This window comes from Coregonus clupeaformis, chromosome 9 (assembly GCF_020615455.1).
Source record: "Coregonus clupeaformis isolate EN_2021a chromosome 9, ASM2061545v1, whole genome shotgun sequence".
NCBI lineage: Eukaryota > Metazoa > Chordata > Actinopteri > Salmoniformes > Salmonidae > Coregonus > Coregonus clupeaformis.
Genome location: NC_059200.1, coordinates 48,387,108 through 48,401,683, shown reverse-complemented (window position 1 = coordinate 48,401,683; position 14,576 = coordinate 48,387,108). Strand labels below are relative to the sequence as shown.

Below are 14,576 nucleotides of genomic sequence, written 5' to 3'. Positions count from 1 at the left end.
ATGTGGTTGTGTGTGTGGAATCCATTTTGAATTCAGGCTGTAACACAACAAAGTGGAATAAGCCGAGAGGTATGAATACTTTCTGAAGGCACTGTAATGCACATTTTCATCAGCAGTTGCTGTTTTGAAAATAAATATGACTATCTCTTTAGAAACAATCCAGCTTGAGTGTTGGTGTTTCTCTCATGCCTCAATGGAATTAGAATGAAACAATCTTTGAATGCCGTTTTCTCACTTTAAAAGCTCAACTTGGTTTCTGATGTAAATATACTGTCTCTCAGTGATTTAAACAGCGCTGGATTGGCGACAGTTTGTAGTTTTCAGAACGATGAGAAGTTGGAAAAAATCTATCTACCATGTGACTGGTTTTCCCAGGTCGCCACACGTACTCTGTGTGACTGGAACTAGTGGGCGTTTATAACAGAGAAAGAAACTAAACATGGTTACGAGTGCTCAAATTCATCTTCACAGTTGTATGAGCAATATATGAATCAACGTGGGAGTAATGTGGTCTAGTCTCCCTGGTCTGTCTCGTTCCCCCTCCCTCTTACGCTGTTATCCTCTCTCGTTCTGTCTCTCTCTCCATCCAGAGTTCATTAAACAAACACAGCTGAGCACTTGATGTCCCTGGACCCTGTGTGTGATCCCTCTATGATTTCCAGACCGTCAGTTCACCTTGTTCCCTGCTACCCTCCAAACACCTCCCCTTCCCAAACCCAGAAGGGGAGGGGCCAGTGGTGGGGCTTTCGAGGTGAGGCATTCACCCCTAAGCCTCACATGGATTACTCGCATGAGACACTAAAGGCCTTTTTTCAAGAGTTGCTAATAAGTGCGCCCAGTGTTAATTCAATCTGTCACCTCGTGCTTAAAGTGTTTGATGGACAGTATTGGAGGAACTAAAACGAGTAGCTATTTACAATGCTAATCAGTTTATAGACGGAAAAACAAAACTGTACTCTGGTAAAGGAAATAGTGAGCTCATGAGGGGTGTGGATTCCAGTGGTGTATTGCACAGAGTGCAACGTAGCAGCTCTTACTTTCTTAGCTCTCTTAACTCTGCTGCTTTGTTGATTTGGATGCTTAGGGTGTCACGCCCTGACTCAAGGGACGTTTATTTGTTGAGTCAGGATGTGTATATTCCGTGTTGTGTTTGTTCATTGTTATAGAATCTATGATGTGTAGATCTATGTTGGCCGGGGTGGTTCCCAATCAGAGGCAGCTGTAGCTCGTTGTCTCTGATTGGGGGCATACTTAGGCAGCCTTTTGGCACGAGTTAGTTGTGGGATCTTGTTCCGTGTAAGGTATGTTGTTTGTATGCTACCTTGGACTTCACGTTTCATGTGTTTAGTTGTTAATAAACATGAATGCATATCACGCTGCGCCTTGGTCCTTCTCGTTCGTAAACGATCGTGACATAGGCCTAATGGCACATGTTAGAAAACGAACTCTGTGCTTCCTCACTAGTCCCATTTCACAGTAATATAATTGCTTTGGCACCTCACTAAATATATACATTTTGGTTGAGTGTGTTACTTGTGTTTGATTTATTCTAAATTATTTCTAAACCTTGAATAGAAATTACAGAAGATGTGAGAAGTAAATCAGAAAGTTATGTTACTAGTCTAAAGCAGTACTTACAAATGTTTTTGTGAGATCTGTCTTGTAGCGTGTGGAGGGGTGTGGCCACCAAGCGTGCAGGTGACCATGGTCTGCTTATTAAGAAGAGACACTCCATTACTAATTGGGGGGGGTCTGCTCTAGTCCAGCTCTTTAAAAGTATTCTATATATTTCTGTACAGTTGTTTACTTTGCTAAGTGTTTATTGGCTTAGGTGCATTTCAATTACAAGTGTTTCTTGTCACCTGGTCTCTGCCAGGTTATGAATGCTCAGGTGTAGAGCTTTATGGGGGAGGAAGATGGCAGCCTGTCTGCATGGGTTAGTTAGGGTTTTTCTGAGCCCTAGGGGCTAGTCAGACTGATCTTCAGTCTTTATATTCACTTGACTTGCTTTTTTATCCAAGAAAAACCTTGCACTGGTTATTCTGCTTCCTGCCTTTCCTTGCTCACCAACACTAGCCAGACAGCTCAAACCATCCAGGGCAAGTAAGGGGCCTACCATCCATCCTCACAGCACCAAATGAGCTGGGAGTGTCAGCCAGTAGCAGTGTGTTTTAACTCTTACCTGGTAGAAAAGGGATGATTCTGCGCTTGGGGTCTTTCTGCCCTCCTTCAACAGGGAACTTATCCAGGAGTTCCATCTGGAAGCATAGTGTGGCAACAACGCAGAGAGTTAAACACATGCTATCATACAAAACAACATCACTGCATGGGGCAGGGGGAGGGTTGGGTATTTTTACAATTCAGCAATTCCTAAAAGGACTGGCTCTGCCAATTATTAGAAATACACTCAGCAGACGGTATTTCTCAGTTGGGGTAGCTAGGCTACATATGCTGCATGGCCTGTTAGCAAAGGCCCACTGACATTATGGAATATTTATTTATTTTCTCCCTTTAAAATCCAGTGTGCCCCTCGCTCTATCTCCCAGTGATCCCACCACAGTGCTATTGGTTATTTTCCTACGCCCTGGCCAATAAGTCCCCCCATAGTCTAAAGGCCTGTGTTTTAAGTTCCAGGCCCCCAGCTACATTCTACTGGCAGCTGGAGGCGAGTGAAAAGACACCTGGGTGTGTCAGGCAATGAACTTGAAGCCCTCCCCCCCTCTCAGCACAGCAACAATGCATTGAGGAGTGTTCAGTTCAGTCACTCTTGGCCCACTGGCTGAGGCAGGACTTGAAAGCCACAGCTAAGTACCCCATTAAATGGCCTCTGCTCCACGACAACAAAACACAGGTGGCTCACACTTGCCATAAGCAGCAGTTTGTTTGCAGTTTTGAGGGATTCTGCACAATGTAAAAAACCTATTGAACCCAATGTTACTTTAAAACATATATATTCATCCAACTTCCAGCCAGATGACTTTAATGTCCCTCAATGATGAGGAGAGGAAAGTATTGAAAACTGAAACTGCAGATCTACTGGAATTCCTTTGATATAGTACCCTGAGCTAAGAGTCCAATATCATGGAGCACAAAAGGGAAAAGGTCTCAACGGGGCACCCCTCTTCATCTCTGCATACAGAGACATGTCAATGAAGAGGTACCGGGAGAGAGAGGGTATGTTTTTCAAGACAGCCAACATATTGTGAGACCACTGACTATGGCCTGTTTAACATCAACCTGATCGAATAATGACATCTGGCTGCCGTGGTGGCTAAGCGGTACTCCAAAAGTCGTCTGGGGTCAAAGAGAACAAAAGTGCTCCTAGATTAAAGAGGAATGTTCTTAATTTCCTATAACATTACATTTACGAGCCTAGAGTGGAATGTCAGTGTTAGAACTGTGGGGGGGGGGTCTTAAAAAACAGTCTACACGCAGCTGTATAAATTAACTCAATGCAAAGCTATAGTCACACTGCAAATGGCTGTCAGTGAAAGACACCATAACAGTCTGTAGGATGGTGAAGCCAAAGCAAGCAGAGAAGAGTGAGCAGTGAAGAGGTTTGAGGTGAGAGAAAGGTTATGGGAGTGCTCCAATGCTGTGGATCCAAAGGGATGTTTGGCAAAGACATAGGATGGATATCAAGGAGGTAAAGAACATTTCATTCGCAGAGTATAAAGCACCTTCTATACCTTGTTGATTATTCTCACTGATCTTATCTTAAAGTACTGTACTGTTATATCCACACCTCTCTTGTGCCCATCTCCCTCTCATTATTGCAACCATGGTTAATCAATAGCCTGCTGACCATAGTATTTACATTACTGACTATCTACTTTACCATCACATTAAACCCTACCTGCTTGGAAGTCATATACTCCTACTTTACTGTCAACATTGTTACTTCCTGAACCTCCCGATTCAATATCCATAACTCTCCTTTATGCTTTCCTATAATCTGCAACCCTTCATCTCTCCAGAAACTAATGCTCCACCTAATATTCCAAGGACTATTCAATCACACTATATGCTATATATTTTCCAATAAACAAGATATAAACATGTTTATTAAGTTAATCATCTATGAAAGGTCTTCAAATGAAAATCCCTATGTAATGTACATCTTAATTTAGTTTTAACTTAATCATTCAGCTCTATATCCCGATAGACCCCATAATACCCACCCCATGGAATTAAAATGTACTGAGCCGTTTCTACAAATGAGACGGTATGAGAAGAACTGACTGGTGCAGAAACAGGAGAAAAAGACAAGATCATCAAGGAGCCAAGAATACCAGTCCTGTAAATGGCAATTATGGAAGGGCTTGGTAAATTCTGATTAATCCAAGCTCTACATCATACTTCCAACCACAGCACCCCTTCCTCTGTGGAAGACAGAGAAAACAGAGGAAAAAGACTTCTGACTGACTACACATGACATATGTCTAGCTAAAGAGGCAGAGAGAGAGAGAGAGAAAATAATACCCCACACACTGTAATTGTTCCCATGCGTCTAGCGGGGAGCCACACCCTGACTGACTCTGTCTCTCTTTACCATCGCTCCAACACCCTGTCTGTGGCCTGTAATCAGAGCTGCTGTCTCACATGAGGAAAGCCATCTGACTGAAGGGAATACAGTGCATTTTTGTTACGTTATTTTAAAATTGATTAAATTGTTTTTTCCCTCATCAATCGACACACAATACCCCATAATGACAAAACAAAAACAGGTTTTTAGATTTGTTTTACTTATTACTTTGTTGAAACACCTTTGGCAGTGATTACAGCCTCAAGTCTTTTTGGGTATGATGCTACAAGCTTGGCACACCTGTATTTGGGGAGTTTGTCCCATTCTTCTCTGCAGAGCCTCTCAAGCTCTGTCAGGTTGGATGGGGAGTGTCGCTACACAGCTATTTTCAGGTCTCTCCAGAGATGTTCGATCGTGTTCAAGTCCGGGCTCTGGCTGGGCCACTCAAGAACATTCAGAGACTTGTCCTGAAGCCACTCCTGCATTGTCTTGGTTGTGTGCTTTGGGTCGTTGTCCTGTTGGAAGGTGAACCGTCGCCCCAGTCTGAGGTCCTGAGCGCTCTGGAGCAGGTTTTCATCAAGGTTCTTTCTGTACTTTCCTCCGTTCATCTTTACCTCGATCCTGACTAGTCTCCCAGTCCCTGCCACTGAAATCGTCCCCACAGCATGATGCTGCCACCACCATGCTTCACCGTAGGGATGGTGCCAGGTTTCCTCCAAACGTGTCGCTTGGCATTCAGGCCAAAGAGTTCAATCTTGGTTTCATCAGACCAGAGAATCTTGTTTCTCATGGTCTGAGAGTCTTTTAGGTGCCTTTTGGCAAACCCCAAGTGGGCTGTTTTTACTGAGGAATGGCTTCCGCCAGGCCACTCTACCATAAAGGCCTGATTGGTGGAGTGCTGCAGAGATGATTGTCCTTCTGGAAGGTTCTCCCATCTCCACAGAGGAACTCTGGAGCGACCATCGGGTTCTTGGTCACCTCCCTGACCACGGCTCTTCTCCCCGTATGCTCAGTTTGGCCGGGCAGCCAGCTCTAGGAAGAGTCTTGGTGGTTCCAAACTTCTTCCATTTAAGAACGATGGAGGCCACTGTGTTCTTGTGGACCTTCAATGCTGCAGAAATTCTTTGGTACCCTTCCCCAGATCTCTGCCTCAACACAATCCTGTCTCGGAGCTCTCTGACATGCACTGTCAACTGTGGGACATATAGACAGGTGTGCCTTTCCAAATCATGTCCAATCAATTGAATTTACCACAGGTGGACTCCAATGAAGTTGTAGAAACCTCTCAAGGATGATCAATGGAAAACGGATACACCTGAGCTTAATTTCGAGTCTCACAGCAAAAGGGTCTGAATACTTATGTAAATAAGTTATTTCAGGTTTTTATTTTTATATAAATGTGAGAGAAAAAAATACCTTGTTTTCGCTTTGTCATTATGGGGTATTGTGTGTCGAATGATGATATATATATTTTAAATCCATTTTAGAATAAAACTGTAACGTAACAAAATGTGGAAAAAAGGGAAGGGGTCTGAATACTTTCCGAATGCACTGTATATTGTAGTCGCTGCTGCTGCAGACAGCCAGTTACATCTTGTACACATCACTCACATGAATGACTTGAGGATAGGTTTAAGGGTTCAAGCAATACAATGGTAAAGATTGACTTCATTTGACAAGGGGAGTTTTCTTGGCATTGGTACTGTTCATTTCAGTCAAAACAAAACAGTACTACATACTACATACTGGGGCGGCAGGTAGCTTAGTGGTTAAGAGCGTTGTGCCAGTAGCCGAAAGGTCACTGGTTCTAATCCCTGAGCCGACTAGGTGAAAAATCTGTCGATGTGCCCTTGAGCAAGGCACTTAACCCTAATTGCTCCTGTAAGTCGCTCTGGATAAGAGACTAAAATGTAAATGTAATACTTTACAGTATACGATGCAGATTGAATAATTGAGAAAAACTAAGTTAGATCTCAGGAGTTTTTACTCTGAATGAATGTATAAATGCCTACATTACCGTGTGATGATAATAACATGAGAACTAACTTTGAGGGAAAATCCCAGCTAGCTAACTAATTCAGATGAAAAAGAGGGCTGTCAATGACTGTTAAGGAGTAAACAAGGATACCACAGCGAATGCGGCCCCAGGTGTGATATATGCTGGGAGGTATGACATCACAGCCAGGGGAGTATAACAGGCATTCCTTTGTGGGTTATCACTTGACTCTTCTATTACTACACCTAACAGAATACAGGCCTAACTGTCCAACTTCAAATACATGTATTAATTGGACAGAAAATTCTTGTTTGGTCAGAGAGTAAGTTCATTTGCGGCGGCCAGCTATCATTCGTCTGGTTCATATCCTCTGTGACATCACTCAGTCTCATCACAGCCTTCTGTCAAAGTGGGACATGAATGAGGGTGTTCAAGGCCTCCTCTGACAACCACATCTCTTTATGGAATTTTAAACCGGCTCAACAGTAGACTACAATCTCCCTCCCTCCATCACTCACTCTACCCCTCCCCACACACCACCCCTCCTCACAAGCTCCTTCCATCCCTCACTCTGACAACCCCCTCTTCATTCCATATCTTCATGCTGAAACTCTCTGATGTGGATTATATCTCTCATTGAGACGGCTACTTTAGTGTGACACACACCAATGCTGAGCAGGGAGGGAGGACACAAGAGATCCAGAAGTTGATGTCATCAGCCTTTAGCTAATCAAAGCTGATCAGAGAAGACTGGCTCCACGAGGCTTCCTTCAATCAAGATCATAAAGGGATGCTTCCATCTCCACAACCAATGTTGTTCTTCCGATGGGAACATGTCAAAAAAACAAAATGTTCTTTGACAACAGCAGGAAACACCAAACTCACTAGCTCCATTAACAAACTTTTTGACATTTTCAGTTTTTAATAAAGTGCCTTGCAAGGGTTCTGGAAAGATTTTGTTTAAAGGAGTGAATCATACTAAAAAGACCAACATCATGTGTTTTCAATGACGGTTGTTGAAAACACTCGCCACTAGCTGTTGAGCAACGTCAACAGGCAGCACGCGAGGCAAGGAGACTTGGTTTAGACATGCATTTCCTGCCGCTGCGTAGGTCAAAATCAAATCAAATCAAATGTTATTTGCCACATGCGCCGAATACAACAGGTGTAGACCTTACAGTGAAATGCTTACATACAAGCCCTTAACCAACAATGCAGTAAAAAAAAATTTTTTTTTAAAAAATGTAAAAAATAGCTAATAATTAAAGAGCATCAGTAAAATAAGCAGTGCTGGCGCACCACATGGTTTCCAAACTGCTGATTTTTTTAAAGGAAGAAAATAAAATTAAAAAGGAAAGAACTGAGCAGCAAAACTACACTCTCACATTTCAAGTCCGGCATAGTGACGGCTGGACGAACACTAGAAACCACTTCCAACAGTCATAAACAAAGGCAGGAGACACCAGTAAACTAGCTTGGGGAAAAATAGTGGAGCAAAGCAAAGATACCACTCCCATCTCATTTGTCCTGCTGAAGTAAAAAATCCTCAAGGTTTAGTCTGTTTGTCTATGGATGATAGATCAGCTTCACTGAGACAGACAATGGACCACAATTTATACTTTTTGTGATCAAATGTTTTTTATTTAGTAATAATAATTGTCATCAAACATGAATAAAAAACATACAAAATGAAGTAATGGACCACACTTTCTAAGTAAAGGAGAATAGAATACCCTATTGCAGGATTCCCCAACTGGTGGCACGCGGGCCCGCGGGCAGAGGTGGGTAGTAACGCACTACAAGTAATGCATTACATGTACTTAAGTCCATTTTTTGAACTAGTACTTTTCTAGTTACTCTCTGTGGGCTGTACTTGCATTCTTACTCAAGTAATTTCTGAAGGAAGTAACTTACTTTTTACTCCGTTACATTTGACCAAATCACTTTAGTTACATGGCTAGATTTATATTACTATATCGTCGCTGTCAGATGAAAAGCTCATAACTCCAAATGTAGTTTTATTTTTTATTTTTTACATGAATCGATACTATTGGTTCCCCTTTACATCTGTAAGAACGTTTCACGACCCCTTGACCAATGACGTATTCAAAATAGCTTGTCATCAAAACTCTTCAAGTCCATTGGCTCTCAAAGGTGTCCGTCAAACCCTGTATCTCCACCACGGCTCTTGAAGTGATGCGCACGTCTTCACTCTTAAGAGATTTTTGTTTGTGTGGGTTCTTAGCCACACGCAATTAGAGGTAAGTCGCACCTTAATTAGCTTCTGCCTTTGTAATATTATATATTTCTGGAGTAAGATATGTTTTTATTGGATATAATTCTGCTGTTGAAATTGTTTTCAGGGCGAGTGCAAATTAAATGGCTAGGTAGCTAAATAGCTAGCTAGTTTGCTTTGGTTAACCCAGAATCTGACAGAATGTTTAATCTACTGTTTTTAGCTCCCCATATGATCTCTGCTTGTTAGCTAACTAGCCACCTTGTCATTGGCATAAAGAGTGAACAGATTATTCAGATGTGTCTGGCAATATCTAACACATTAGGCTGCCACTAGATAAACTGGCTAAGCTAGCTAGCTGCGGTGTCAACCATGTAGCTTGCTAGCTAATGTTACCTAGATCAACCGATTCTCCCACTCCATTGCTGTCTCTCATTGTGTGTGTGTGTGTGTGTGTGTGTGTGTGTGTGTGTGTGTGTCTAAAATGTCATTCTGTTTTTATGACAAGACCTATAAGCACTTCTGTCATAAAGTGCATCATCTCAGTAAGCTTTTTGGGCCATATACTGTAGCTACTAGAAATCAAGTCAACCGAGGGGGAGGAGAATGGGCCAGCCAAGAAAAGAAAAGACCCTTCAAAGTGGAAAGGAGAGGTTCGGAAGAGAAGGAGGATGCAGGGTAAATCCTACCTTGGCAGGAAAAAGATTGATATCTGCACTGTTTGATTATTTATTACTTACATGATTCTTACATGAATACCTACAGTGCCTTGCAAAAGTATTCATCCCCCTTGGCGTTTTTCCTATTTTGTTGCATTACAACCTGTAATTTAAATGGTTTTTATTTTTATTTCATGTAATGGACATATCCAAAATAGTCCAAATTGGTGAAGTGAAATTAAAAAAATAATAAATAAAGGAAAAGTGGTACGTGCATATGTATTCACCCCCTTTGCTATGAAGCCCCTAAATAAGATCTGGTGCAACCAATTACCTTCAGAAGTCACATAATTAGTTAAATAAAGTCCACCTGTGTGCAATCTAAGGGTCACATGATCTGTCACATGATCTAGGTATACAGTGGGGAAAAAAAGTATTTAGTCAGCCACCAATTGTGCAAGTTCTCCCACTTAAAAAGATGAGAGAGGCCTGTAATTTTCATCATAGGTACACGTCAACTATGACAGACAAAATGAGATTTTTTTTCTCCAGAAAATCACATTGTAGGATTTTTAATGAATTTATTTGCAAATTATGGTGGAAAATAAGTATTTGGTCAATAACAAAAGTTTCTCAATACTTTGTTATATACCCTTTGTTGGCAATGACACAGGTCAAATGTTTTCTGTAAGTCTTCACAAGGTTTTCACACACTGTTGCTGGTATTTTGGCCCATTCCTCCATGCAGATCTCCTCTAGAGCAGTGATGTTTTGAGGCTGTCGCTGGGCAACACGGACTTTCAACTCCCTCCAAAGATTTTCTATGGGGTTGAGATCTGGAGACTGGCTAGGCCACTCCAAGACCTTGAAATGCTTCTTACGAAGCCACTCCTTCGTTGCCAGGCGGTGTGTTTGAAAAAAATAAGCAAACACGTTTGGTGTTCGCCAAAAGGCATGTGAGAGACTCCCCAAACATATGGAAGAAGGTGCTCTGGTCAGCTTTTTGGCCATCAAGGAAAATGCTATGTCTGGCGCAAACCCAACACCTCTCATCACCCCGAGAACACCATCTCCAGAGTGAAGCATGGTGGTGGTAGCATCATGCTGTGGGGATGTTTTTCATCGGCAGAGACTGGGAAACTGGTCAGAATTGAAGGAATGATGAATGGTGCTAAATACAGGGACATTTTGAGGGAAACCTGTTTAAATCTTCCAGAGATTTGAGACTGGGATGGAGGTTCACCTTTCAGCAGGACAATGACCCTAAGCATACTGCTAAAGCAACACTCGAGTGGTTTAAGGGGAAACATTTAAATGTCTTGGAATGGCCTAGTCAAAACCCAGACCTCAATCCAATTGAGAATCTGTGGTATGACTTAAAGATTGCTGTACACCAGCGGAACCCATCCAACATGAAGGAGCATGAGCAGTTTTGCCTTGAAGAATGGGCAAAAATCCCAGTGGCTAGATGTGCCAAGCTTATAGAGACATACCCTGTTTTTTTGTCTTATTTCTTGTTTGTTTCACAATAAAAATATTTTGCATCTTCAAAGTGGTAGGCATGTTGTGTAAATCAAATGATACAAACCCCCAAAAAAATCAATTTTCATTCCAGGTTGTAAGGCAACAAAATAGGAAAAATGCCAAGGGGGGTGAATACTTTCACTAGCCACTGTATGGAAATGTCTGCTCTACCCAAAATTACAACCAAATAATTGCAGCATTACCGCAAAAATGGAAGAGGAAAGTGGAAGGGGGAAAAAGTTAGAAGAACATAATTGGTTAAAGAAAATTGTGATAAATAAAAAAGTATACCAGTTTCATTTAAGGACCAAAGGATTGACAACCGTCCCATATAGATTGCAAAATAGTTGGGAAGAGATTTTTGACGTACCGATTTCATGGCATAGTGTTTATGAACTGATACGCAAAACGACACCGGATTCAAAACTTAGAATTTTTCAATTTAAATTATTATATAGAATTCTTGCTACCAATATAATGTTATTTATATGGGGGATACAATCTTCCCAGCTCTGCAGATTTTGCTGTGAAGAGACAGAAACATTAGATCATTTGTTTTGGTACTGTCCATTTGTAGCTTGTTTTTGGACACAGGTCCAGGAATGGCTAATGGTTTGCAATATTTACCTGGCGCTAACCCTGCAGATAGCACTACTGGGTGATCTGAAAAGTCATAGTCAATCGATCAATAATATAATAATACTTTTAGCAAAAATGTTTATTTTCAATTTACAATCTGTAGAAACAATGAGAATAGAAAGGTTCAGAACTTTTGTAAAACATCACAGTACAGTTGAAAAATATATGGCAAATAGAAATCCAATATGGATGGTGTTAAGAGATAGATGGGTGGTGTTGAATGGATTTGAAGGATGGGACTAATAACAACTAACAACAACTAATAACAACAAGATAACTAATGTAAAGCATACTGTGACCATAATAAGTATATAGGTTATAGGCTGAGAGCTTTTGTGAATGAGCACAGTTAGAAAGATATGGCATATAGAAGCAAACCGGATGGACATCATGAAAATGATCGGAGAGGTTGAGGGTAGAGGAAGTTCAGGAGTAAAAACAAACAAAATAGAATTATTGTAAAATTGACTGTGTCCATAAAATGTATATAGTATGTATAAGCTGGAAGTAGAGGCCTAAGCATTGTTGTTCACTAGGTTACTCCAATTAGGGAAAGGGTGGTGGGTTTGGAAAGTAATGAAGGGAAATATATTTTTTTAAAGGATATGTATATGTGTATGTATGTGTGTTTATGAGTATGTACAGTTGAAGTCGGAAGTTTACATTCACTTAGGTTGGAGTCATTAAAACTCGTTTTTCAACCACTCCACAAATTTCTTGTTAACAAACTATAGTTCTGGCAAGTCGGTTAGGACATCTACTTTGTAAATAACACAAGTAATTTTTCCAACAATTGTTTACAGACAGATTATTTCACTTATAATTCACTGTATCACAACTCCAGTGGGTCAGAAGTTTACATACACTAAGTTGACTGTGCCTTTAAACAGCTTGGAAAATTCCAGAAAATGATGTCATGGCTTTAGAAGTTTCTGATAGGCTAATTGACATCATTTGAGTCAATCGGAGGTGTACCAGTGGATGTATTTCAAGGCCTACCTTCAAACTCAGTGCCTCTTTGCTTGACATCATGGGAAAATCAAAAGAAATCAGCCAAGACCTCAGATAAAAATGTGTAGACCTCCACAAGTCTGGTTCATCCTTGGGAGCAATTTCCAAACGCCTGAAGGTACCATGTTCATCTGTATAAACAATAGTACGCAAGTATAAACACCATGGGACCACGCAGCCGTCATACCGCTCAGGAAGGAGACGCGTTCTGTCTCCTAGAGATGAACGTACTTTGGTGCAAAAAGTGCAAATCAATCCCAGAACAACACAAGGACCTTGTGAGGATCCTGGAGGAAACAGGTACAAAAGTATCTATATCCACAGTAAAACGAGTCCTATATCGACATAACCTGAAAGGCCGCTCAGCAAGGAAGAAGCCACTGCTCTAAAACCGCCACAAAAAAGCCTTTAAAACACATTTAAAGGCTACGCTACTGTACGTTTGCCCACTGACAAAGAAATGATCAGTCTATAATTTTAATGGTAGGTTTATTTGAACAGTGAGAGACAGAATAACAACAAAAAAATCCAGAAAAACGCATGTCAAAAATTTTATAAATTGATTTGCATTTTAATGAGGGAAATAAGTATTTGACCCCCTCTCAATCAGAAAGATTTCTGGCTCCCAGGTGTCTTTTTTATACAGGTACCGAGCTGAGATTAGGAGCACACTCTTAAAGGGAGTACTCCTAATCTCAGCTTGTTACCTGTATAAAAGACACCTGTCCACAGAAGCTCAATTGGTAGAGCATGGCGCTTGTAACGCCAGGGTAGTGGGTTCGATCCCCGGGACCACCCATACGTAAAAATGTACGCGCACATGACTGTAAATCGCTTTGGATAAAAGCGTCTGCTAAATTGCATATTATTATTATTATTATTATTATTATTATTATTATTATTATTATAATCAATCAGATTCCAAACTCTTCACCATGGCCAAGACCAAAGAGCTCTCCAAGGATGTCAGGGACAAGATTGTAGACCTACACAAGGCTGGAATGGGCTACAAGACCATCGCCAAGCAGCTTGGTGAGAAGGTGACAACAGTTTGTGCAATTATTCGCAAATGGAAGAAACAGAAAATAACTGTCAATCTCCCTCGGCCTGGGGCTCCATGCAAGATCTCACCTTGTGGAGTTGCAATGATCATGAGAACAGTGAGGAATCAGCCCAGAACTACACGGGAGGATCTTGTCAATGATCTCAAGGCAGCTGGGACCATAGTCACCAAGAAAACAATTGGTAACACACTACACCGTGAAGGACTGAAATCCTGCAGCGCCCGCAAGGTCCCCCTGCTCAAGAAAGCACATATACAGGCCCGTCTGAAGTTTGCCAATGAACATCTGAATGATTCAGAGGAGAACTGGGTGAAAGTGTTGTGGTCAGGTGAGACCAAAATCGAGCTCTTTGGCATCAACTCAACTCGCCGTGTTTGGAGGAGGAGGAATGCTGCCTATGACCCCAAGAACAACATCCCCACCGTCAAACATGGAGGTGGAAACATTATGCTTTGGGGGGTGTTTTTCTGCTAAGGGGACAGGACAACTTCACCGCATCAAAGGGACGATGGATGGGGCCATGTACCGGTCAAATCTTGGGTGAGAACCTCCTTCCCTCAGCCAGGGCATTGAAAATGGGTCGTGGATGGGTATTCCAGCATGACAATGACCCAAAACACACGGCCAAGGCAACAAAGGAGTGGCTCAAGAAGAAGCACATTAAGGTCCTGGAGTGGCCTAGCCAGTCTCCAGACCTTAATCCCATAGAAAATCTGTGGAGGGAGCTGAAGGTTCGAGTTGCCAAACATCAGCCTCGAAACCTTAATGACTTGGAGAAGATCTGCAAAGAGGAGTGGGACAAAATCCCTCCTGAGATGTGTGCAAACCTGGTGGCCAACTACAAGAAACGTCTGACCTCTGTGATTGCCAACAAGGGTTTTGCCACCAAGTACTAGGTCATGTTTTGCAAAGGGTCAAATAC

At 41.7% G+C, this 14,576-nt stretch overlaps 1 protein-coding gene across 2 annotated transcripts in view; it reads right to left on the bottom strand.

Annotated features, from left to right (window-relative positions):
• The window catches only part of LOC121574020 (SH3 and PX domain-containing protein 2B), a 127,450-nt gene that overhangs the window by 95,289 nt on the left and 17,585 nt on the right, over positions 1-14,576 (bottom strand). For both annotated transcript variants that reach the window (XM_041886531.2, XM_041886532.2), the window contains exon 3: positions 2,183-2,258. In XM_041886531.2, the coding sequence (XP_041742465.2) occupies positions 2,183-2,258 (76 nt within the window). The remainder of the gene's footprint in view (positions 1-2,182; positions 2,259-14,576) is intronic.